The sequence below is a fragment of the Eurosta solidaginis genome, chromosome 1, assembly GCF_040869045.1.
Source record: "Eurosta solidaginis isolate ZX-2024a chromosome 1, ASM4086904v1, whole genome shotgun sequence".
Lineage (NCBI taxonomy): Eukaryota > Metazoa > Arthropoda > Insecta > Diptera > Tephritidae > Eurosta > Eurosta solidaginis.
The window spans coordinates 137,940,521-137,968,326 of record NC_090319.1 but is presented as its reverse complement, the minus strand read 5'-3'; the positions used below and the strand labels follow the sequence as shown (position 1 = coordinate 137,968,326).

Below are 27,806 nucleotides of genomic sequence, written 5' to 3'. Positions count from 1 at the left end.
AAACTAAGATCTAAGTGATCGTGAGGCTCCGACAAAGTTAGTCCCATTGTCAGAATATATATTATTCGGACATCCTCGCCTGGCGATAAATCTGGAAAATGCCGCGAGAAAGGATTAGGTGCTAAGGTCGGTTGTGGCTTCCAAATGTATGGCTTTCGTAGTAAAGCAGACAAACAGACAAACATAACCTTTCGAAATTCGACACCCTCTACCTCTTTAACTTTTTATGTCGAATGGTCCTGCAAAATCTACTTCTGAATTAGTAAATGGTCCGGAAAATGTGGTACGTTCCTTGGGAAGGTTACCCATAAGTTGGGTTTTTACACGTTTTTTATAGATTGTGCAGACCTTACAATTGTGAATGATGAATTTTATCATATTTTAACCCTAGGAATCAAGTATTGGGTCCTAATAAGCTCAAACATTAGTTGATTTTCTCCATGTAACGAGATTTCATGGATAAACTGAACTAAAAGGCGAGAAAATTCGCATGTGTAAGGTAGGATTATTGGATGGCGTGCGTTATATGGTAGGTCTAGGGCCGCGTGGATGCGACCACCAGTCCTTAAAATGCCATAGTTGTCTAAGAAAGGGTCAAGAGGGAGCACTTCGCTTTTAGAATCGACCGGTTTCCCTGATTTGAGATTTTTGTATTCTGTAGTATAAAATTGCAGTTGAGATGATCTCACTAATCGTTGTGTTGTTGTTTGTATTTCATCTGATGAAACCAGACACGAGGATTTCTTAAAGGAATCTTTTGTCTTTGCACACAATGTATATTCTCGCACGGTGCGTAGTAGCACGGAGAATATATATATATATATATGGATATGGAAAAAGAAATAAAAGGTAAATAATTGTATTAGTAATGATGGCAATAATTAGTTTAATGTTAAAATGGTACAATATTTAACCTTTTATATTTGATGTGGCGTGACAGCAGCAGAGAATTTCTTCCTCCGTGGTTGAAATGGAACAGCAAACAAGAAAATGATCTCCGTTGTGTCGGACCGCAGATCGTGCGGGGTTTTCCAAGGGATATTTGTTATCCGGTGGAAAACTCAGTTACCCGTGTTATGCTGTTTATATGTGTGAGTTACTATATGCGGGTGTATGCATGCGTGTTAGCCATACATGACAGTGTATTTATGTAAATATATATGTGCAACTAAATGAATTATGCGTGGTGATTGGGGTGGCCGTGTAACAACGACATTTTTAATAACTGATTGGTACTAGAAAAGTGTGTGCACACTCAGCAAAGGCTGCATTCATTTGAATGCTTGTTCTGTGTTGAAAAATGTTTGTGTTTCATTCAATAACTTCATTCTTTCTTCGATGAGTTTGGGAATGCATTCGTTTTTTTCCACTACTGAATGAAGAATGGGTTAACTTTTAAGCCACATTCCTTAATAAGGAATGAATGAATGAAGAGCAAGCATTCTTATATCAATGATTTAAAATTTCAAATGATTGCACAGTTTTACAGCTCTGCCATCTACTCAAATCTTATTACGTGGCGCTCGTCTGACCAGACAAAAACGTAGGTGCCACCATTGCAAAATTAGTGAGTGCGACCATAAATTAAGTGGAGAGCTGCCTATGAGAAGATCAGTGTATATACTTATGTGCAGGATACCGCGTAAGGGTGCCAAACCATCAGACAAATACCAGCAGTGTACAAACAAGACGCATCTCATGCCATCATGGATGTTCCCACCCTTTTAATGGTGTAACTTGTCCAGTTTTGTCCTAAACGATGGAAGAAGCAAGTCCCAGGCACAGTGAAATCTGGAAAACAACCAAAATTATATAATAAAAATAAAACGCGTATTGCAATATAGTATATACATAGGACTATTCTTGGTTTGCTCAAAGTGCAATGCTTAACACGAAGTGTGATCCAATTAAGTTGTATGATACAAATGTAAAGCGCGTTATAGACTTAACGTTGGACGTTAAAAGTAAGATGCTAAGAGGCTGATCTTCACCCATCTACGATGTTCAAAACCACTACAACGAATTCAATGGAAGCCCATAAGCAACGCCACCCTCTGCCACCACCAATGCTGCACCAACACCATGGCGCCAACATCGCGCGCTAGTACCAAAACAGCGCGCTATCGCCACTGTAGCACAACCACCACCAACTGCGCCAACCACGAGCGCAACAGCCACCATATCGGCGGCGCCAACCAAACGCGCAACCACCGCTGGCAGCGCCAACCCTGCGCAACGACATCCATCCATCTACAACAGCACCAGCTGCAACAAAAACAGCAGGGCCGCTGAATATAGGCCTGCTGCAACACCACCAGCTGTAACCACAACAACTGCAGGGCCGCTAAATATAGGCCTGCTGCAACACCACCATCCTCAATAACAACTCCAGCAGGGCCGTTGAACATAGGCCTGCTGCAACAGAACCAGCTTCAACAACAACAGCAGGGCCGCTGAATAAAGGCGTGCTGCAACACCACCAGCTTTAACCACAACAACAGCAGGGCCGCCGAATATAGGCCTGCTGCAACATCACCAGCCTCTATAACAACACCAGCAGGGCCGCTGAACATAGGCCTGCTGCAACAGCACCAGCTTCAACAACAACAGCAGGGCCGTTGAATATAAGCCTGCTGCAACAGCACCAGCTTCAACAAAATCTAATGGGTGAGTTCGTTCCGTGATACGGAATTGTAAGATCGTTAGTCACATGTGTCTAAGGCTAGATAAATATACAACAAAACAAAGAAGAAATTTGTAAATATTGTAATACATTGCGCTTTAACCACAACAACAGCAGGCCGTCGAATATAGGCCTGCTGCAACACCACCAGCCTCTATAACAACACCAGCAGTTCCGCTGAACATAGGCCTGCTGCAACAGCACCAGCTTCAAAATCAACAGCAGGGTCGCTGAACATAGGCCTGCTGTAACAGCACCAGCTACAACAACATCTAATGGGGGAGTTCGTTCCGTGATACGGAATTGTAAGATCGTTAGTCACATTTGTCTAAGGCTAGATAAGTTACAACAAAACAAAGAAGAAATTTGTAAATATTGTAATACTTTGCGCCAAATTTTTAGAATCGTTTCGATCAATCCATTATATGAATTTCTATAATAAGAATACATTTTTTTTGTACATAGTATGTACGTACATTAAGTCGCGTAGATTCGGCTTTGGACATCTGTGAATATATTTATATTTTTATTTAAATTTAAACATTTAAATCACACACCTATAAGATATATGTATTTATATTAGTAATTTGCATATATTATTTACAATACCTATTAATTGCGTTTGGGGGAAATTTTTTTTTCTGTATTCTAATATCCGATTTTGATTCATACGTATACTGTCAATGTTCATGTGGCTTAACAAATTCTCCGAGTTTACTAGTTAGGGAATTTTATGTTCATCTCAACTTGTCTGAGTAGCTGACGAAGTCAACTAATATTCAAAATTAATAATAGAATTCTCCGCCGGGTTGCATTCTAGATTTTCGTCAATACCGAAACTTTGAGGATTTATTAAACTTTCATGAAGACTTTTATTTGAACTCCTTATTTTTTTGCAAATTGATCTGAAAATCTAAATTAAAGCATAGTAAAATAAAACCAACTAAAAGTTCAACCACCTATGAACTAAAATAAAATAAAATGAAATAAACTAAAATAAGATAAAATAAAATAAAATGAGATAAACTAAAATAAGGTTAACAAAAATAAAATAAAATAAACTTTAATAAAATAAACTAAAATACAACAATTTTTTTTTAATATACTCTTCCGACTCCTTTATTAATTATAACTGGGATTATTAGCTATATTTACCAATAAGCTTACAACTAAAATCTACAGCTAAAAGCGTACAATAAGAATTTATGATTTTGCGGTTACCCATATTCTCTGTTTCGCTAGTAGAGTAGATGGAAAATTGAAATGAATTTTGTATCCTTGTTTTTTAATGTGGTAGCGTGCTCCGCCTATCACACCCTATGCCCTGGGTTCGCACCCCGGGCAAAGCAACATCAAAATTTTAGAAATAAAGTTTTTCAATTAGAAGAACATTTTTGTAAGCGGGGTCGCCCCTCGGCAGTGTTTGGCAAGCGCTCCGGGTGTATTTCTGCCATGAAAAGCTCTCAGTGAAAACTTATCTGCCTTGCAGATGCCGTTCGGAGTCGGCATAAAACATGTAGGTCCCGTCCGGCCCATTTGTAGGGAAAATCAAGAAGAGCACGACGAAAATTGGAAGAGAAGCTCGGCCTTAGATCTCTTCGGAGGTTATCGCGCCTTACATTTATTTATTTATTAAATAAATTGTACTATAAATGGGAATGCTGACGTCTCCCTTTATTTAGAAGGCACTAAGTAACTCAGGTAAGGGGCCACCGAAAAATAGGTGCGTCGGTGGACATGGTTTTGAGGGTGGGCGTAGCACCGGGCCTCGCAACAACACCCGCGGCGCCCCTATGTATATTCGGCTTTTTTTTTTGTTTGTTTTAATTTTCAGCCCTTTTCTTTTTCCAATTTTCAGCTTTTTTTATTTCCTGCGGTTAGTAACCGGTCATTGCCGGTTCGGTTGATTTTTTTTGCGTTAGATTTTTTGTAATTTCTCTTTTTTTATTTTATATTTTGAATGTTCTAACGGTCTGTCCGTGACATCCAGTTCGGCCGGATGTTGTTTTAGTCCATTTGAGTGTTTTGAATTAGTTCTGCGCTTTTTGTCAGTTTTTTTTTAGGGCATGATATGACCTTTTTGCTGTTTATGGCGCAGGACAAGGTTGGCAATAACCTGCTTTCTGCTTTCTGACCATTAGTATCTTTCTTCTCACAGGTCACCGCTGGAGTCTCCTCGCCTTTTCGCTAACTTTATACGTTGTGAAATGCGAAAGATTGTGTTTTTCGCCGTGCCACCGTAATGGTTAACAATTTCTTTTAAATAGTTAAATTGTATTTGCAAAAAGATTTTCGGAATTTATATGAAATTGCGAAATACATTTTTTTACACGTTGTTCGCGAGATCAATTCAATTAACGAATCGCAAAAAAAATGACTTTGAGGAGGAGACGCCGACTGACTGCTTTCGCGCACTTTGCTTTTTTGATTTTTTTAGAATGGCCACCCACGCCGTTCAAAGAATTTCGGAAAAATTCATTTCCATATAGTAATGGAAAAACGCAGTTATGTAACTGTGGCGGCGATTATCGAATGGCTCAATGTTATGCTTAGCTAATCTCTACATCGTTACACATGCCGTGTTCCGACTGTCAGAACCTTTGTGCTGTTGTTAGGCGAATGTAGAGGAAGCATACCATTTGCAACTCTTATGTCGTGAGGGCGTTATGTGCTAATTTAGATGGATTTGTTAATAGAAGTAGTTTTAAATGCGATGGGGCAATTTTTCTAATAAAAGAAAATTTGCCGCCACGCCGTATTTAGTTATCAATGTGTTGCTTACATTTCCGATTGCCATCTCCGTTTGACAATCTCTATGCCAGCACAATGACAGAACCCCAAGTCAGCTGATGAGATGAGCCACCTACACCATTGAGCCATATGACATTGAAAAATCGTCAATGTCATTGGAATTTTTGGCGATGCCACTAGTATGAAAGGAAGAATAATCGTTTTAATAACCCCTGGCAGACATGAGTGAGGTGAATCCTGACCTTTTCACCTGTCACTAGCCAAGTAGTACGTTCCAAGGGTGAATGTCCCAAGTGGACCATAACATTAGGCTTTTTTGTAATAAATAAAATAATAATAGTAACTTCCATGACGATATAAGTTAGTGGATCGCACTACTGGAATGCTTTATGAATAGGCCGATGAAACAAAAACAGTTGTGAATAAACCAAGAGTGCATGGAAATATCAAAAAGTATTTGACAATGAACAAAAATCCAAAATTATCAGCGATTTACAACGGATAACGCAATGCTGGTAAAATATGGATGGCAACGAGGAAGGGAAGTAACAATTTATCAGTCAAACCCACCACCGCTGTGTAGCTAAATGGTTAGCGCAACATGCGTAAAGCAGACTGATGGTGCAAGCTTAGCAACCTTCAAAATGGATCTATCGGTGCAGCTATGGGAGGTGTCCGACAACCTTTGTATCTTCTATTAAAAAAAAAAAAATACATATATATATATAAATAAAAAATATAAAATTAAAAAAACAATTATTATAAAAATTATTTTTCTTGCCTTGAGCTCGAATTGAACCTGGAATCCTTTAGCAATAGGCCGACAAAACAAAAAGAATTGTAAATAAACCAAGAGCACATGGAAATGTCAAAAAGTAATTAACAGCCAACATTATCAGTGATGGCGCACTGCTGGTTTATATAGAGGAATAAAAATAGAAATTTATGCGCCAAACCCATCACCGCTGTGTAGCTAAACGGTTAGCGCAGCTTGCTTAAATCATATTTATGATGAAGCCTTAGCAACCCTCGAAAAGGACCTATATGCGCAGCTATGGGATTACCCGTATTACCCCAAGCGGCAAATTAATTTGAGCCAAAGAGAAGAGGAGACAAAATAATATTTGGGCCGAAATATCCAAAGAAATTGGAGCAGAGTTTGTTGCAACAGGTGTTAAATTATAGCCAATTGGGCAAGGAGTTAATGAATACACCAAAGGCTCAACCGTGGTATTTCGATATTATTGTTATGGCTGCTAATACAGAACCCATCGATTCTGGTACAATTGCCACTTTTGTGCGAAAATGATGGATCACAATTAACATAGCAAATTCAATCTATTAAACATGCAATTGAAAGACATCTAATTTAAAGCGATATATATAAGATGTACATATGTATATTAAAGTTAAATAATGTACAATGCATATACACACATACCCTGCAAAAATTCATGTTGGAGTACTCTAACAATACTCCTTTGCAATGCGTTTGCGGACCACCATCAGCCGATAATTGCTCGTTTTTTAACGTGATCACGACACGATGACGATGGAACAGAGTTGCCAAAAGTAAAATATTGCATACAAATAACTGATAATAAAATTTTACTATGGCAACTCTGATAAAATGCAACCGCGCATTGGTTTTTTGTATACATACTATAGTATAGAGAAATATTAGTTTCTTTATTCACGCAAATGGTAAATAACATAAGAATATTCGTAGTAAAAAATATAAAAGTTGTATTGCCCCTCTTCATTTACTTTCATTTTAAATTAAATTCACTCCGATAATTCTTTCCGCCACAATTCCTCTTTAGTACTTTGGCATATGATCCTCTGTGGGTGCTCCAAGGAGTACTACAGCGAAAGTACTTTGAAAAGTACTCTCACGTATGTACTCTATGGAATACTCACATCGCAATGTTAATTGGAGAAAATTTTTTGTATGAATACAGATTAGTTTTGGAACACTCCTATACTCCCAAAGCAGTATTCCTTACATTATTTATGGAGTACTCGCGTTTTTTGAAGGGTAAATAAAAAAAAATTTAATATCCTATTTTACTAATCACATACAAATGTAGTAAATTAATTGGGGTTGAGTTTTCTTGCGGCAATTGAGAGAACCAAGGGACATCAAGCTTCCCTCACCTTTTTTTCCAATTCAGTAGGATTCCATTTACTTGCCTGCTGCTAAATGTTAGTGTCGATAAGGATAATTACCTAGCAGAATGTCATCACCTGTTGCCACTATATCGAGCCATTGCAGCGCCCCTTTTTTTCTCGTTCCTCTTCTTCGCATAAAAATGAAATTATGAAAGCTTCAAACTCTATACCGTCCATTTTTCAAACAAAAATTAATACAAAGCTTTTGCCGTAATTGACGTGCGATTGCCGCTTAATGTGCTTTACCGAAATATGTCGTCCTGTGAAGCACCGCTGCCGCTTCAAGTCGCGAGGGGTTATATGCTCGTACCTTAAGTCAACTTTGCCAAGTTCAAAAAATCGATCGGCTTTTTAAGTTAAACTATCGATAGTTGTGCTGATCTAATACTTGCATTTAATTAATATTAATTCGCATTCTCCTGACATCAAAACTATTTAAAAAAATTTAAAAGCAGTATTTCTAATGGAGCCATTGGTGGTCAACCAGCCAGTTGTCATTGACAATGTAAGTAGGATACATTGAAGTGTAATACCTTTTTTATTGATTGTGTTGCGGTCGAATGTTGCAGACAGTGATCTCATTCACTATTGCATCAGTGGTACGAATTTGTTTGCGTTTTCCCAATGTGAATGTTGGTGTGTTATATTTTTATGATATAGAGTAATAGTCTAGAACAGAGGTCGACTGTTAATACGCATCCAAAAAACCGCGAGAGGGTAATAGTCTAGTTGAGGGGTCGACTGCTAATACGCTACCAAAAATATCGAGACAGGTGTCAAACGAGGCGTCTTGACATCAGTATTAATAATCCGAAGGCGGAAAATAAAAATTTTAACGGGTTCAAAAGATATTAACGAAAACCGCGGGTACCTCCGAAACCGGGGGTCTGATCCATAGTATTTTTTGCGCAGAACACCTTTCTGCTTTGGCGGGCTTCGGCCGCGCTTATAAAAAATAACCCTGGGCTACGCCATGCCAAGTCCGGGTGTGTGGTATAACCGTGGCTACCGCCACGGTGATGCACAATTTTTTTTGTGGGTACAAACACAACAACAACCACATGGAAATCGCCAACTTCAACTGCAAATATCTCCGGACAGAGATAAAATTTCTTTTTTTCTTTTCCGCCTTCGGATTATTGTTCTCTAGATTAATACGCGTCTTTTGACACCTCACTTGATATTTTTGGTAGCGTATTAGCAGTCGACCCCTCAACTAGACTATTACCAAAGTCTTGAACAGGGGTCGGTAACGTTTTACAATACGCATGGCTCAATACTTGAACCATGACAAGACGGTGCACCACCTAATTTTTATCAGAAATTATCGGTAAAAGTTTAGTCGACTGCTAATACCATGGTATAAATATTACCAGGTAAAGCCATTGGTAGTAGTGCAGTTTAGGGGCCCCACCCTAAAGTTGGGCCAAGATTTTCGAGTGAGGTATCAAAAGACGCGTATTAATCTCGAGAACAATAATCCGAAGGCGGAAAAATTTTATCTCTGTCCGGAGATATTTGCAGTTGAAGTTGGCAATTTTCATGTGGTTGTTCGTACCCACAAAAAAAATTGTGCATCAACGTGGCGACAGCCACGGTTATACCACACACCCGGACTTGGCATGGCGTAGCACAGCGTTATTTTTTATAAGCGCGGCCGAAGGCCGCCAACGAAGAAAAGTGTTCTGTGCAAAAATACTATGGAACCCGGTTTCGGAAGTACTCGCGAGTCTTTTTTCAGTTTTTCGTTAATATCCTTTGAACGGGTAAAAAAAGTTAATTTCCGCATTCGGATTCTAGACGTGAATACGCGTCTTTTGATATCTCAACCAAAAAAAGGCCCGATTTTAGGGTGGGCCCCTAAACTGAAACTTTGTGGAAATGCCAAAACAAACGAAACACACAAAAAATAAAATGCTTATGAAATAAGTGAAAAAATATTTCGAAAAGTTTTGAAATCCGTTATGTATATGGCAAAAAAATGAGTTGCCAATATAGTGGATGCCTCAACACGTTCCAAAGACCTTCCTTCTTAACCTATTCTAATTAGGAAGCGACTGTTGGAGACCACCCTTCTTAATTTTTCATTCATCCTTCTTCACTTGGTTGGTACGTCTATAACCCTTAAATATGCTGGAACTTCACTTTATAAGAGATCAGCAGTGTCAAGTGTCCTCGCTAATGCAGAAAAAAATGATCTTGGAAGGTAAATTTGTTAATTGGTGCTTATCCGTTTAGGAGATACTGGTTGTTGCGTAACAAGTCACTCCAACTGATGCCAACAGGGGCACCAAGAGAGATCAAAGTCTTCCCCCACCTGCTTTTCCGAACTCAGTGAAAATCTTCCCATAACTTGCCCACGCCAGCAAAAGGGCTGTAGCTCTTCGCATCTTAGCTAAACATCATCGTCCAGTTGGAGTATGGTAGTTTGTGGAGGCTGAATTTAACGGCTGAACGGCCAAAGTCTGCCGCCGTGGTTGTTGTTGTTGATGTTGTGGCAGTGCCCAGAGCTACTGCCGCCGTGGTGTAGAGCTAGTGTGCTGGCCTAGTGTGCTGGCCTGGGTCGGCATAAAACATGTATTTAGGTGAGCCAGGTCGTAGAAAAATTAATACACGATACGTAGCCTTTGAATTGGACACTAAATTGTTATTATTAGTAGGTACATATGTATCCCTTACGTACACCATGGCACAACAATTTGTTGAAGAAAATTCCTCAGAAGAAGATCGTGGCCTGATGCTTCTTTTTGCGGGATACCACAATACAATTCTGAATTAATTATGGAATGCGGTTGACCGTTGAGATTTCTTTCCCACCAAAAAAAAGTTGTTTCTACCAATGAAAACTTCGGTTTTGGATAAAATATCATAATATTAATGTTAGAACGACAAATACCGAGAGAGATGTCTAAAGACCTCTGTTGACCTCGACAACAATAATCTGAACGCGGAAAATAAAAATTTTAACTCGTTCAGAAGATATTAACGAAAAACCGAAAAATCACCCCGGAGTGCTCCGAAACCGAGGGTGGGTCCATAGTATTTTGCGCAGAACACCTTTCTGCATTGGCGGCCTTTGGCCGCGCTTATAAAAAATTACGTTGGATGGGTCCAACAACGGTTTGGAGACCAAAACTGTATCCGCGCAAAACACGTATGTTCACCTTTTTTTTTTTGTGGGTACAACATAATCATCAAAACTACAACAACCACATGAAAATTTTCAAAACTTCTTTTGCAAATATCTCTTGATAAACCCAAAATTGTTTTCCTTCGCTATCGGATTCGCAATCCTGGATCTAAAACGCGTCTTTTGATAACCCAATTGATATTTTGGACGTGTATTAAGAGTGTCATTCTGTCGTATAGAATTATCAAATATATTACAGTTTGTTATATTTCTGTTATGAAAACAAAACCAAAATAAAAAAATAAAAATGTGAGAGCAGTGAGAATTGAAAAATTTTTTTAAACGTCATTTCGGCTCTCACCGGTTTACCTTGTAATATGTATACCATTGCTACTACGGTACCAAAAATATCGGTAACGTTTTACAAGACAGTGCACCACCTAATTTTTATCAAAAATTATCAAAGGTGGTATCAAAAGACGCGTCTTGACCTCCGTTTTTAGAATCTGGGTAATTCTTTACGACAGCATGACACTGCTAATATGCGTCCATCGAGAGGGGTATCAAACGACGCGTCTTGACATCAGTATTAATGAAAGAGATGTCTAAAGACCTCTGTTGACCTCGACAACAATAATCCGAAGGCGGAGAATAAAAATTTTAACTTGTTCAAAAGATATTAACGAAAAACCGTAACAAGACCCGCGGGTACCTCCGAAACCGGGGTGGTATCCATAGTATTTTTGCGCAGAACACCCCTCTGCATTGGCGGCCTTCGGCCGCGCTTTGAAGACCAAAATTATATCCGCACAAAACACTTATGTTCACAATTTTTTTTTTTTTTGGGTACGCAACATTATAACAACCACATACAAATCTCCAACTTCAACTGCAAATATCTCCGGACAGAGATAAAATTGTATTGTTGTCGAGATTGATACGCGTCTTTTGACACCTCCCGATATTTTTTGACGCGTATTAGCAGTGTCATGCTGTCGTAAAGAATTACCAATTTTTCTTTTCCGCCTTCGGATTATTGTTATCGAGATTAATACGCGTCTTTTGAAACTCCTTTCGATATTTTTGGTAGCGTATAAGCAGTCGACCCATTATTTAAACTTTTACCAAAGTTCGGATATTTTTACGCGGACGATGCACATTCGCGACACTAAAACGCAGCGTTGCCAACGTTTTATGTACCCCGCCGTGTTACATGGTCATTCCACAAAAGATTTTAAGTGAAAGTCACACCCAAGATTTTCATTTTTGATTTCAGTCCTATATCCCCTATTGCGGTTGTCAATAGTGAGAAAACTGGTGTCGACGCTCATGAATTGGCATCGGCGTTGTCAACGTCAATAACTATTGACGAGTGTTGACGCTTTTTTGGTATTGGCTAAAACAATGTTAAGTTGTGTTGACGTGACGCGACACAAAATTTGTCGATACAGTTTTTGGTCACGCCAAGCGCGGCAATACAGAATTCAGCTATTAAGAATTCAAAAAATAAGCTTTTTTTATGATTTTTATGCTTCTTATTTATTAAATTTTTATTCAATTTCAGAAAATAGTCAAAATAACCAACAACAGTCAGTTTAGTAGAATTGTGGTAATGTTCTAGGAAAGCGGTCGACTGCTAAAACACGTCCAAAAAACTCAGGAGAGGTGGAATATAAAAATTTTACTTGCGTTAGGAAATATTTGCAAAAAAACAAAAAACAGTTGCAAGCTTTCAAGTGGTTCATTAAAAGTTTTTTGTGAAATTTCAAGGATTTTTTATTTCCGCCTTCAGATTATTATTACCGAGCTTAATTCGAGTATTTTCATACCCCTCCCGAATTCGATTAAGTTTTTCATTAGTAGGGAGTCATTAGGAGGTAGGGAGTTGCTAATTGTGTACTAAAGAGAAATCCAATCATCTACAATATATTCACTAAAGTCCGTAAACAAATTCTTATGGAATCGCATTTTCGGTGGAAGCAGTAAGGAAGGCGGTCGGCATGATGTGGTGGTGCACAGTGGCTAGTAATTGTCGGCTGGGGCGGGTCCTTGCCAACCTTACTGTTCCTGCGCCATAAACAGAAAAATGTTCCTATCATGCCTATCAAAACTGAATGCTGTCAAAATCAAAAACCCAGACAGAAGCGCAGAGACCGACTCAAAACGCTTATAAATTCAAACTAAAACAACATCCGGTCGAACCGGATGTCACGGACAGACCGTTAAACATTCAAAAATTTAAATTCAAATTCAAAAAAAAAAACTAAACGCAAAAAAAAATTACCGAACCGAACATGGCCGATTACTAACGCTGAAAATCAAAATCAAAAAAAACTGCTGAAAAATAGAATTGCAAAAAAAAGCTGAAAATTAAAATGAAAACAGAAAAGGGCCGAATATATATAGGGGGCGCCGCGGGTGTTGTTGCGAAGCCCGGTGCCTTGTCCCACCCTCAAAATCCATGGCCACCGACGCACCTATTTTTCGGTGGCCCCTTACCTGGTAACCCTACGTGCCTTCTAAATAAACAAGAAAGTCAGCATTCCCATTTAAAATTACAAATTTATTCAAAATTCATTATTAATATGTTGTTGTTAAACATTTTCTTTGAAAAATCATTGTATTATTAGCTAAATTTCTAATATAAACTATACTCTCTAACAGCAAAGGTATTCAAATTAATTTGCTTATTTGTTAACCAAAAATATATATAAAGTTCTGTTTTGGTTACTATCATTAGGGGTTGGTGGGTGTGTTGGGTATTGGTGTTGTTGGTTGCGAGTGTATATAAGTTACATCCATACATACTTGTTCTATACACATACTATTTTAGTGTTATATAGTTTAGCCCCTTATTCATTTTGGCCTTAAAGTACATTGTTACAATAATCACCTATATTTGCTTTTTTTTTTTCTTACAAAAATTATTATGTTGTTATAGTAGAACTTATTTTTGAGTGTAACCAAATATCAAATTGGTATAATGCTAATGCGCATAGTATAATGATAATAATATGTAATATGTACTAAGAAAATTTGTTACAAAACCAATAAAGATGACATTGCGATAGCAATAGGTATTACGTGCACGTATGTTACTTTCGTCGTGTATTTCGAAAGATATTGCCCGCAATAGGGATTCATATGTATATATATATATATATTGATTTGTATGATATAAGAAAAAAATTAAATTGAAATCCTTTTGCCAATTCGTGCATAATCGACGAATGGCTGCTGTCGCAAAAAAAATGTCTTTAAATTTATGGTTGAGCTCCAAAAATGGAACGCTAAAACTTTTCAAATGATACAGACCGCTTTTCTTATGACTAAAAACTTATCGAGCTAACTTCAATAATTTTGAAGCAAGAAAAAATATCATTAAAATGAAGAAAAGGAGATGTATGCTCCTTGTTGTATAGCCAACCATTTCGAGTATTCAATAATACAATTTGACAAAAAAAAAAATCGACCCCTGTTAAATAGTTCAACCGGACTGTATAGAACCCTCTAAGTACCACTTAGAAGTTTCTTTAACTACCCTGCAAAAACGCTCTCGTCATTCCACGTCATTTGACCAAACACTCTACAGTCATAGGTTATATTCATAGTCACATTTGCATGAGCGTGGGTAAGTTTTATGACCAAATTTTTTGTAGGGTAATTATATCTAAAGTTATACTTTGCTGGTACTTACATGGCCGTCTGAGTACGTACCATGGGTCTCTGCCGGCGTGGTTACCGGTGATGTTGTTGTTGCTGGTGAAGGTGTCGCTGTCGTCGGTTATGGCGCGCGGTCTTGGGCGCGCTGTGTTGATACTGCTGGTGGTTGTTGCGCTCTGGTCCGAGGTAATCGAATGAACCTGGTGGCGATAAAACTTCGTGCTGACCTTTACGATCTGGATGACTTGGTAATTTTGGCGTTAGTTGTATTACGCGGCAGCGTACTGCTGGCCCTGGAGGCGGAATTGGTGTCGGACGCTTTTCCGAAGGTGGTAGTGTACTTCGTAAACGTAGAGAAAGGCATTTATCTTCGGATACCAAGGATTTCTCATCAACAATTAGTTTAGCGCCGCCCGAATCCGAATCGGAATCACTAGAAATTTCCTCACTAGGGGTGACCGTGAAACGCCGAGCTACTTCAACTGGATATTCTATACGTTGAGCTTGTGTCAACACAACACATCCGTTGTAAAGTTTATTACCACCCAAAATAGACGAGTAGAAACTAGATTTGTCGGAATGAACTCTGTCGGTACTTTGCGCTATCGACTCTTTCCTAGTTTCTGGGCATTTACCTGTTTGTTCTTCTAGTAGTTGGTTTAAGGAATCGGCCTGCAATTCCTCGTTGCATTCTTGGTTCTTCAACAATACTCGCTTGAATACGTGCACAGACGGCTAGGGTGTTTTGCGATTAGTTGAATATAAGTGGGGATGTGCAGTTGATGTAGCAATAATGTTAATGAAGCAGTATAGGTGCTTGACACCTTTGCTGTTGAAGTTGTGCCCATAGATGTTACACGATCCTTTGTATAATCGCCGGGCCGGCAAAAATTAGGCTCAAGCAAATCACAAATGCCGGAAACTCATGGCAATTTTTGCTCGTTGTGGTTTCTCAATTTTTCAGACTTCCTCCTACTTTGTCATGCCGGAAACTCATGGCATTTTTTCGCTAGTGATCGCCGGTCTTTCTTTCTTGTTTTTCGATACTTTTGTATCGCAACTTTCGCCCCATCCCCAGTCACTAGGTGTGTTCGCACGAAAACGCTCCCAAGTGGACCGTAACCGTAGACCATAACAGCAGACCGTAACAAACCTGCTTCGCTTTGAAGACTTGACGATGAAGCGAACAGGAAACCGGATCATCTGTGGGAAGCCACTGCCAGGAACCTCCGACGACAAGCAACGTGGGGCACGACTCACCCCTGAGATAAGAGTCTCAAAGTCCAAAAAAAAGATAAGTCAAGTTGGGAATTAATTCTGTTTCCTAGTTTAAAAGGGCTTTGCGGCAATTAGACATTTGTTATGGAGAACTCGTCAAAACTCTGAAAGATGATTTCTAGTGGTTATCGCCCCCACAGAAAGGCAAAACAAACAAAAAGATGTAGACATTTTGATATGGAGAACTCGTCCAAACTCCGAAAGGCTAGTGGTTATCGCCCCCACAGAAGGCCAAAAACAAATATTTGGGTGGACATTTTGATAAAGGAGAACTCGTCCAAACTCCGAAAGGTTAGTGGTTATCGCCCCCACAGAAGGCCAAAAAAAAATATTTGGGTAGTCAAGTGCCGCTCCCCAGACTGGTGGGACAGGAAAGGGTGCCGCTTTGGATCCCAGCTCAACCCGTCACAATCCAGGTGGTATTCTGTGGTGCCACCTGAGATGTGGCTGAGCTGGGGTCCTACCATTCGCTCACACACTCACACCAGACAACACAAATTCGGCTGAGAACAAAAAAAAAAAACTAAAAAAAATTGTACAAAAAAAAAAACCAATTTAGCGGACAAAATATTTGCAAACCGACTACGGACAACATTCCGGCAAACTAAAATCCCCAATTACAAAAAAATAAAGTGCGTGCAGCACTGCCTCCTCGGGTGAATACAAAAATCCGGAGGACTTGACGTTCAGTCCCGTGGATCCCTCAGATACCGGAGACGATGATCACTCCGGACACCCTGATCCGTCTAACCATCCCACCGCAACGTAGGTGGCTGCTCCTGTGGCTGCTCACTCGGACTGGTGGGATGGTCAACTTCACAAGTTGACCTGGAGTGACCCTCGGACCCGGCGCCTCAGGAACCACGTTGGGCGCCATCTGTTATGGCGCCCTCAGCAACTGTCAACGATGATCACTCCGGACAACTTAATCCATCTAACCATCCCACCGCAACGCAGGTGGCTGCTCCTGCGGCTGCTCACCTCGGACTGGTGGGATGTTCAACTTCACAAGTTGACCCGGAATGACCAGCGCGACAGCGCCTCGGGCACCAAATCACGTTGGGCGCCATCTGTTATGGAATCGCATTTTCGGTGGAAGCAGTAAGGAAGGCGGTCGGCATGATGTGGTGGTGCACAGTGGCTAGTCATTGTCGGCTGGGGCGGGTCCTTGCCAACCTTACTGTTCCTGCGCCATAAACAGAAAAAAGTTCCTATCATGCCTATCAAAACTGAAAGCTGTCAAAATCAAAAACCCTGGCAGAAGCGCAGAGACCAACTCAAAACGCTTATAAATTCAAACTAAAACAACATTCGGTCGAACCGGATGTCACGGACAGACCGTTAAACATTCAAAAATTTAAATTCAAATTCAAAAAAAAACTAAACGCAAAAAAAAATTACCGAACCGGACATGGCCGGTTACTAACGCTGAAAATCAAAATCAAAAAAACTGCTGAAAAATAGAATTGCAAAAAAAAGCTGAAAATTAAAATGAAAACAGAAAAGGGCCGAATATATATAGGGGGTGCCGCGGGTGTTGTTGCGACGTCCGGTGCCTTGTCCCACCCTCAAAATCCATGGCCACCGACGCACCTATTTTTCGGTGGCCCCTTACCTGGTAACCCTACGTGCCTTCTAAATAAACAAGGAAGTCAGCATTCCCATTTAAAATTACAAATTTATTCAAAATTCATTATTAATATGTTGTTGTTAAACCTTTTCTTTGAAAAATCATTGTATTATTAGCTAAATTTCTAATATAAACTATACTCTCTAACAGCAAAGGTATTCAAATTAATTTGCTTATATTTTGTTAACCAAAAATATATATAAAGTTCTGTTTTGGTTACTATCATTAGGGGTTGGTGGCTGTGTTGGGTATTGGTGTTGTTGGTTGCGAGTGTATATAAGTTACATCCATACATACTTGTTCTATACACATACTATTTTAGTGTTATATAGTTTACCCCCTTATTCATTTTGACCTTAAAGTACATTGTTACAATAATCACCTATATTTGCTTTTTTTTTTTTTTTTTCTTACAAAAATTATTATGTTGTTATAGTAGAACTTATTTTTGAGTGTAACAAAATATCAAATTGGTATAATGCTAATGCGCATAGTATAATGATAATAATATGTAATATGTACTAAGAAAATTTGTTACAAAAGCAATAAAGATGACATTGCGATAGCAATAGGTATTACGTGCACGTATGTTACTTTCGTCGTGTATTTCGAAAGATATTGCCCGCAATAGGGATTCATATGTATATATATATATATATATTGATTTGTATGATATAAGAAAAAAATTAAATTGAAATCCTTTTGCCAATTCGTGCATAATCGACGAATGTCTGCTGTCGCAAAAAAAAATTTCTTTAAATTTATGGTTGAGCTCCAAAAATGGAACGCTAAAACTTTTCAAATGATACAGACCGCTTTTCTTATGACTAAAATTTATCGAGCTAACTTCAATCATTTTGAAGCAAGAAAAAATATCATTAAAATGAAGAAAAGGAGATGTATGCTCCTTGTTGTATAGCCAACAATTTCGAGTATTCAATAATACAATTTGACAAAAAAAAAATCGACCCCTGTTAAATAGTTCAACCGGACTGTATAGAACCCTCTATGTACCACTTAGAAGTTTCTTTAACTACCCTGCAAATACGCTCTCGTCATTCCACGTCATTTGACCAGACACTCTACAGTCATAGGTTATATTCATAGTCACATTTGCATGAGCGTGGGTAAGTTTTATGACCAAATTTTTTGTACGGTAATTATATCTAAAGTTATACTTTGCTGGTACTTACATGGCCGTCTGAGTACGTACCATGGGTCTCTGCCGGCGTGGTTACCGGTGATGTTGTTGTTGCTGGTGAAGGTGTCGCTGTCGTCGGTTATGGCGCGCGGTCTTGGCGCGCTGTGTTGGTACTGTTGGTAGTTTTTGCGCCATGGTCCGATGTAATCGAATGAACCTGGTGGCGATAAAACTTCGTGCTGACTTTTACGATCTGGATGACTTGGTAATTTTGGCGTTAGTTGTATTACGCGGCAGCGTACTGCTGGCCCTGGAGGCGGAATTGGTGTCGGACGCTTTTCCGAAGGTGGTAGTGTACTTCGTAAACGTAGAGAAAGGCATTTATCTTCGGATACCAAGGGTTTCTCATCAACAATTAGTTTAGTGCCGCCCGAATCCGAATCGGAATCACTAGAACTTTCCTCACTAGGGATGACCGTGAAACGCCGACCTACTTCAACTGGATATTCTATACGTTGAGCTTGTGTCAACACAACACACCCGTTGTAAAGTTTATTACCACCCAAAATAGACGAGTAGAAACTAGATTTGTCGGAATGAACTCTGTCGGTACTTTGCGCTATCGACTCTCCTAGCTTCTGGGCATTTACCTGTTTGTTCTTCTAGTAGTTGGTTTAAGGAATCGGCCTGCAATTCCTCGTTGCAGTCTTTTGGTTCTTCAACAATACTCGCTTGAATACGTGCAGAGCCGGCTAGGGTGTTTTGCGATTAGTTGAATATAAGTGGGGATGTGCAGTTGATGTAGCAATAAAGTTAATGAAGCAGTATAGGTGCTTGACACCTTTGCTGTTGAAGTTGTGGCCATAGATGTTACACAATCCTTTGTATAATCGCCGGGCCGCCAAAAATTAGGCTCAAGCAAATTACAAATGCCGGAAACTCATGGTAATTTTTGCTCGTTGTGGTTTCTCAATTTTTCAGACTTCCTCCTACTTTGTCATGCCGGAAACTCATGGCATTTTTTCGCTAGTGATCGCCGGTCTTTCTTTCTTGTTTTTCGATACTTTTGTATCGCAACTTTCACTAGGTGTGTTCGCACGAAAACGCTCCCAAGTGGACCGTAACCGTAGACCATAACAGCAGACCGTAACAAAATCCCTTGTGTGTATTTTGCCCGGAATGCTTAATTGTGCACTAATAGATTTCAGCAGTTATTTAGATCTACAAATTGTCCACTAAACAAAAAATTGACTCAATACACATTGTACATAAACAACTGTCAAAAATAGAGGGAGGATCGTATTTTTATCGATATCACGTCGACATCAATACATTTGCAGTCATCCAGTGAGTTTTACAGATCTGGCTCACGCTCAATGCTGACGGGAATGCCCTGGATCATTGAGAGACTTGAGAAGCAGATGTTGTGAAAGTTTCGCACACGTGAAATGTGATAGGCAGATGTCGCCGCTGTTTTTCATTTAACTCACGGCGAAAGGCTAAGCAGCGACGGGTTGGATTTTATATAAGGTGCCACGATTTTCAAACTTTTGTTGATTTGTAGGGGTAGAGGGGGCCCTAAAAATGACAAAATTATCATCCGCAACTCTAGGAAACTCTTAGTTTATGAACTATAAGCTTTTAATTTCCAAATTAAGTAAAATTCTGCACTTAAAATTCGGGTCGCACATGTCGATAGCGGTATCAAAAGACGCGTATTTTGCAATTATGTCGACGTGCCACCACCTTATTATGTTCTACCATAATAAAAAGATATTGTTGCGGAGCTGGCAACACTATTCACCACCTTCATATGTTTTCGTTTGTTTAACTGCAACAACGAAAAAAGCGTTAATAGTACCGACGGGTTTTCCGCGAATAACTTTTAAACGAGGTAAAAAATATAGTTTCTGCTTTCGAATCTTGACGCAAATACGCGTCTTTTGATACCGCTATCGACATGTGCGACCCGAATTTTAAGTGAAGGACTAGCTGAAATTTTACTAAATTTGGAAATTAAAAAGCTTATATTTCATAAGCTAAGAATTTCCTAGAGTTGCGGATGATAACTTTGTGATTTTTAGGACCACCGACACCCCTCGAAAAAAAAGTTGGAAAATCGTGGCACCTTATTCAAAATATTCCCCAATTATCTGGCTCACAAATTTAACCAGACTTCTATCTGGATTTATCTGGCTCAAATCGTTGTTGTTGCATTTACATGCAAAATTATTTATCTGGCTCGGCATTTTGCCACCGGATGATGGCTATTGCTTTAGTAAATACCATTTTTTGACGTATTTGGGAATTTTTGAAGTTTCATAATTGCCGTCTTTCAGTGAGTTTTACAGCTCCGGCTCACGTTCAACTCTCACGGGAATGCTCTGGATCATTGAGAGACTTGAGAAGCAGATGTCGTGAAATTTTCGCAACGTGAAATATTACAGGCAGATGTCGCCGCTGTTTTTCATTTAACTCATAAGGCGAAAGGCCAAGCAGCGACATCTATTTTTGAAAATGTAGGTATATTAAAGGCCGCGTTGCCAACCTAAAAAGAAGTAATTAACAAATTATCTGGCTCACAAATTGAACCAGACTTCTATCTGGATTTATCTGGCTTAAATCGTTGTTGTTGCATTTACATGCAAATTTATTTATCTGGCTCAGGATTTTGCCACCGGATGATAGCTTATGTTTGTTGTTTGCCAGAAGTGTTGATATACCGTTACTGTTTAAGGCGAAATTGTGGTTTTTCGAGATGGAAATTTCCTTTAGGATGAAAACGCAATGTTCATCTGAGGCAATAATAATATGCCTTAGCACGATTTATGTGCATATACATTAGAGTGACCACAAAACATATGGAATTTGCAAAAGTATTGAATTTTTTTGCTCCCCGCGCATTTTTTGATAGCTTGACAATAGAAAATAAGCTCTGCATAAAAATCTGACCATCTGTAGTGGGAAATAGCCACGCGCAAAAATTGGCCTAAAAATTATGCATGGCTTTAGATACCAATATCTCTTTAAACAATGATTTTCGGGGAAATAATGTAATAATCATTTTTATACAAAATGAAACTGGGAACATATTCTCCATATGATATTTATACCTACCGTTATCCTTTCAGGACATATTGAGTCCTTAAAGTCAAATTAAAATTTTTTAGTTTGTTAAAAATGCAAAAATAAATATTTAAAAAATAGGGAATTGGATAAACTATGCATCATTTGATAGGTTATTTAAAGTAGTTTTACACATCATAAATTTTTTTAATTTACATGCACTATTATAGTCAAGAAAATGATTTAAAATAAGCACGCCGCATTTTTTCAAACTTGTGCTTGTAGCCAATTTATCAAGAAATTGCGGTGTCGCTTTATAACGACCTCCTTTGAGTAAGCAATTGACAAATGTTCATGTTTTGTCAAAATGTTCTAAGCATACTTCGATCCATGTTTCTTTCACCAAAATAATTTCCGGGAGCTCGAAAAACTTCTTAAAAACCTTGTTTTCTAGGCTGATATTTCGTATTAAAATATTTCCAAGGCATATGGGCCACATTTTTTTTCTGTTTTATTTAAAATAACTATGAAAGTGATTTAGTCGTATTCGTTAAAATATGTATGAAATCCATCAAAATTAGAAAAATTCGGAACATTTATCAATCTGGTAGCCTGGTTTTGGTGAAATCGTCATTGTCCCGCAAAAGTCAAGTGGCTAACGTCACGCTAAATGGAACTACCTCCATTTTTTGTATCATGGTAAATACCAATTATACATTGACGTGACATTGATGTTGATACGACGTGATGTCGACGACGATACGAAGTGATGGTTGACGTTGACAAACGTAATAGGAGTATGATCGAGATAGTACTACAATTTCTCTTTCTGCAGATGTGAAAAGCTCCGGTTTTGTTAGCTGAGATGACTGCTCCTGTTCCTAACGCCCATTCATAATAATTTTGTCAAGTTCATTTAGGTTTTCACATACTTTTGCGGGGGTCCCTGATACAATTGCGAATATGTTATCTTGTATCTTGCGCGCTTGTAGGGCTAACCATTGCAATTTTGACCCAATTTTTCGCGCTCTTATTGAATTTAATGGACTCTCACAGGTTTTTTGTTGATTTTTCCCTGTCGAGAATTATTTTCAAGGCAACACTGGAAGTGTACCTTTAATTTTTAATTTACAATATCTATTGTATTTGTTTATGTTATTTTCGGTTTTCATGTGGTTATATGTTGATTATATAATTTCTAATACTTTTATATCTAGTCTGGGTAATTCTTTACTTTAGCTCACAACTGCTAAAACTCGTCCAAAAGTAGGTGTCAAAAGACGCGCTTTGGACCCAGGCTCACGAATCCGAAGGCGGAAGTTCAAAATTTTATTTCAAAATTTAATTTGCGTAAATTGGAAATTTTATTTGTTTTCTGAGATATTTGGAAACAAAAATGATAATTTTCATGTGGTTGTTGTAATTTTGTTGATTTTGGAGTACCCACAAGAAAAACTGGGTAAAAGTGTTTTGCGTGGATATATTTTTGGTCTCCAAACCGGTGTTGGACCCACCAAGGGTAATTTTTTATAAGCGGGGCCGAAGGCCGCCAATGCAGAAACATGTTCTGCGCAAAAATATTATGGATCCTACCCCCGGTTTCGGAGTGCTCCACGCCATTTTTCGGTTATTTGGAAATATCTTTTGACAGAAATAAAATTTTTTATTTCCGCTTTCGGATTCGTGGTCCAGGGATCGAAAAGCGTCTTTTGGGCGTCCTCCCGATATTTTTGGACGAGTTTTAGCAGTTGTGAGCTAAAGTAAAGAATTACCCTAGTCTGCAAGATTCTTTTTGATCATAGACTGAATAAATTAAACATAAACATAAAATTTGTTGTAATTTTGAGGATTTTTCGTACCCACAAATAAAAATTTGTGAACAAAAGTGAAGTAAGGGTGTCATGCTGTCTTATAGTATTACCAACTATTGTGCTTTGGCGGCCTTTGGCCGCGCTATTACCCACCAATGGTGAGATTAACAGCCCTATTCTGCATTTCGACTTGGATTGGAATTTTTTCGATTTGTCAATTTTGGTATTCTGTGTTCCAATCTCTTTCGATCCAACTTCGAATCGTTCGATTTTGTGTATTCTGCATTTCGATCGTAGGTCCGTTTTTCTAAGTTGCAAATTTGTTGGCGGAAAAATATTTTCTTTTTATTTCTTTATTAATTTATAATTGAATTTTAGTAAAAATGTAAGTAAAACTTGTTGAGAAACGTAAAAGGCGTGATGATGATTGTTTTTTTATATGTTTCCAGGTCAAAAACAACATGTCGATGTCGAAGTCCTTGGACGTATTTGCCCCGCATCCTTATTAAGTCGAAAGTTTTTTTTGTTAACCTAAAAATAAGTCATTAAACTTTACCACTTTTAAGTTAAATTTCCTTCAATTCGCCACCCATCTCAAATGGATTACACAAATCTCGCAATATTTGCCTTTCCATTCTCGCCTGGCCATTTTCGTATGCGTTGCTTTCCAACTCCACAAATAATGCCGCGGCTATTGCTTCCATTATAATAGACAGCTATAATTTGTGTTTGTTCGTTGAGTCCAGTTATATGACAAAGCAAGCTGCCGGAGTAGAGGAAGCTGAAGCGAAAACGTAAACAATCGTTGCGGAAAGAATAAATAAATCTTGATAAAGTATTTTAGGCCACTGCAATGAAATTAGCATCCATAAAATTCAGAAAATGTCAACTATATTCGTGCAGGAATCCGTTTTAACAAAACTTGGTGGCCACGGCAGGGAATTGGACAAAAGAACGACAAAAACACACTTACAATTATGAAAGCTCTTCACTCAAAAAAATATAACACGGCGGCAATAAATTCTATTCCTTTTCTTTGTACAAAATGGCTTGGATAATAAAATATAAAGGTGTTTCAGTGTTTTTTTTACAAATTTTCTTTAATTTATTTTGTTCCAATGATCACACATTCCGTACAAACAGCTGATTTCGAAAAATCATTTGCTCTTCCTCTTCTCGTTACGATTCCGTCGTAATGCAGAATACCCAACTTCTATTTAAGCGGAGCGTAGAACGGGAACGTAATCGAAATGCAGAATAGGGGTGTAAAATTAAATCCGTGCAATTGCAAACTTGAACTGCAAACATCTGCGCGCTGAGATAGTTTTCTTTTTCGCCTTCGGTGTTGCGGATTGTTACCTCTTCTGATGGAGTTTTATCTTATGCGGCTAAGGGTTGGTTGCACGACAAGAAAAGCTTCTGCTACCGTGACGCGGTGGATTCCAATATAAATTAATACACGCGAGAATGCCTTTATTCGTATTAATAAATAACTTTATTCACAGAAATTAATACTTCAAATGTCAGAACACGCAGGCTTGACATGCTTGAGCATTAACCCTTGTAATACTAGATTTCACAATAAGTTTAATGTATGCAAGTTCGAACTCAACATACCGCCACCCTTGAACTATCTAATTACGTATGATACGTTCAACTTTAAATTACATTTGATTTTTTGTTTTGTTTGTTTGTTTGAAAATATGAGGAATATTAGAAAAGAAAATTTAACAATTGATTTCATATGTTTATCAAATAGCAAAGAAAATTAACAGAGTTAAATCATTGCGTTAATGAATATGAAAAAATCTTAACATAAGTAAATTATTAGGTTACAGGTTCGACTGTTTGCAAACAAAATTATTAAAGGTAAGTAATTTTAACATTGTTGAAAAATGTGTATTTACGAGTCTTAGTTCTCGCAAAATAAACCTCCTTTCGTAGCTAGAAGGCATATTTTTGCTATTGGCCGCTTGTATTCGCCATTGGACGTTTTGGACTGTGGCGACCCGTATGCGACCGTCAGATCCCAGATGACATCGAACTATGTATGAAATCCATTAAAATTAGAAAAATTCGGAACATTTATCAATCTGGTAGCTTGTTTTTGGTGAAATTGTCATTAGCTATCATCCGGTGGCAAAATCCTGAGCCAGATAAATAAATTTGCATGTAAATGCAACAACAACGATTTGAGCCAGATAAATCCAGATAGAAGTCTGGTTCAATTTGTGAGCCAGATAATTTGTTAATTACTTCTTTTAAGGTTGCCAACGCGGCCTTTAATATACCTACTTTTTCAAAAATAGATGTCGCTGCTTAGCCTTTCGCCGTATGAGTTAAATGAAAAACAGCGGCGACATCTGCCTATCACATTTCACGTGTGCGAAAATTTCACGACATCTGCTTCTCAAGTCTCAATGATCCAGAGCATTCCCGTGAGAATTGAGCGTGAGCTGGAGTTGTAAAACTCACTGAAAGACGGCAATTGTCCCCGCAAAAGTCAAGTGGCTAACGCCACGCTAAATGGAACTACCTCCATTTTTTGTATCATGGTAAATACCAATTATACATTGACGTGACATTGATGTTGATACGACGCACAGTGTTTCGTGTAGAACAAGCTAGCTGGACAAAAACAAAGTTCTTATTCCAAGAAAAGTGTAATGAGAAATGAAAGAAAACAAACAAAATAACGGGATTTGTGTTTTTTTTTTTGATATTTTTGCTCATATATATTGAGTAATTGAAGTAAGAAGGCAGGAGTGGCCGTAAAAAGCATTGATTAATTTGCAAAATTCTTGTTGAATATTGAGCTTCATATTTCTGTTAAGTGAACACTTTTATATAATTTTTTTTATGGATTCTAAGCACGAAGGTAAGTAAAAAATTTTAATAGTAATTCTTTCGCAATTAGAGTATTTTCAATATATTTAACATTCCGTTATTAAGAAGAAAAGGTATTTTTTCTCTATATTTTTAACTTTAGGGACAAAAAAGTTACATACATCCGCGGACATCCGGGCTAAATTTTACATATGTTATAGTCGCAAGTATTCTCTAATAGTCGAAAGAAAAAACCATTGCGAATTCTTTGCACATCTATTTTTAATTTTTTTTTTTTTTGTAGATTTAGTTATCTCTACATATAAAATAGGATGTATGTACGTACCAGCTCCGACGAGATATTTGAACCTTTAAAGCTGATCTACAAACAGCAAAACCAATTCCCAGGTACAGGGAACAACCACGTAGCCATAAAACACACAAAAATAAACGCGCAAGGTCAACAAGAGCACACCAAAAGCAAAAAGGCGAAAATCACTGACTTCAACCTGCCACAACCTACCGCACCAGTTACCAAGGCATAAAAACAGATACATACAAAGCAATCCTAATGCAGATATAACCACACAGGAACGCTACACAAAGCAACCCCATTTGGTAGCATCTATGAAAATACCTGAATGTAATATAAATACTGCACAACTGATAACAAATCAGAACGATCAACGACACTTAAGATGGCAGCACAACAATCATCAACTATTCACCCTGTCGGAAAATCAACAACACAAAGCAGTTTATTTATAACTGTACCAAGAACGGAGTTTTTTGACATTTGGTTTCAACATTCGAAGGAAACCAGATATTTTTATTTAATTTTTTTTGTTTAAAGTTTAAGCTTACAAATATCGGCATATTCGTCGAAGCTGGATCGAAAGTGGATCACTTCTGGAAGACATAAGGAGCGATTTTTGAATAAAAACTCGGAGTGGCTTTCGGGTCCAGACTTCACATTTACAATAACGGTGGATTCAAAGTTGCCATCAGACCAACCAACCACCTTTTCAGGTAACCCCGGCCCCGGAAGACTAGAGAAGGACTTTGTTAGCTGCAGTGAAAAAACCAAACGGCGTCAAGTGGATGACCTCTTGCAATCTAGAAGTCCTGGTGAGTTACTTTATGCGGCAGAAGTATCAACGCGTATGTCCGGCAACAGAAATGTTGCTAACATTATAAAAATATCACAGGAAACCACTCAAATATCCGGCAAAAAGATGACATGTTAGCCAGATGCACGATGCTTGAGCAATGTAGAAGCTTTAGCATACTACGTAGATAGCAAGTCGACGACTCATGGGTACAAAACGACTCGGAAGTGGAGCATGAAGGCAGGCCATAAGGTTTATCCATCATTTTATAGTCTAAGAAAAGCTAAGGCAGAATGCTATCCAAATGAAATTGATGTGGGTGAAACACGTGCGGAAATTAAAGTCCAACCCGTATTAGATAAAACTGTTGAGCGTTTAGTTTTAGCAAATCAAGAAGTTTTTGTTAGTTTATTACCTACAAAGTTGACGTATACTTTAATCAGGAAGTGGGGTTGCGATGAAGCTACAAACTTGACGTATACTTTAATCAGCAAGTGGGGTTGCGATGGAAGCTCTGGCCATAGCACATATAAGCAAAAGTTGACA

The 27,806-nt window shown here is 38.3% G+C and overlaps 1 protein-coding gene across 6 annotated transcripts in view; it reads left to right on the top strand.

Moving 5' to 3' along the window:
* Window positions 1–7,947: 7,947 nt before the first annotated feature.
* The window catches only part of Arp1 (Actin-related protein 1), a 482,639-nt gene continuing 462,780 nt past the window's right edge, over window positions 7,948–27,806 (top strand). For 2 of the 6 annotated variants that reach the window (XM_067759870.1, XM_067759868.1), the window contains exons 1-2: window positions 7,977–8,111; window positions 25,157–25,194. Coding sequence is in view for 2 of the 6 variants with exons in the window: in XM_067759866.1 (XP_067615967.1) it covers window positions 8,070–8,111 (42 nt within the window). In the remaining 4 variants the exon portion in view is untranslated. Of the gene's footprint in view, window positions 8,112–25,156; window positions 25,195–27,806 lie in introns of all 6 variants that reach the window. The other 4 variants (XM_067759866.1, XM_067759871.1, XM_067759867.1 and 1 more) reach the window with 4 other exon arrangements.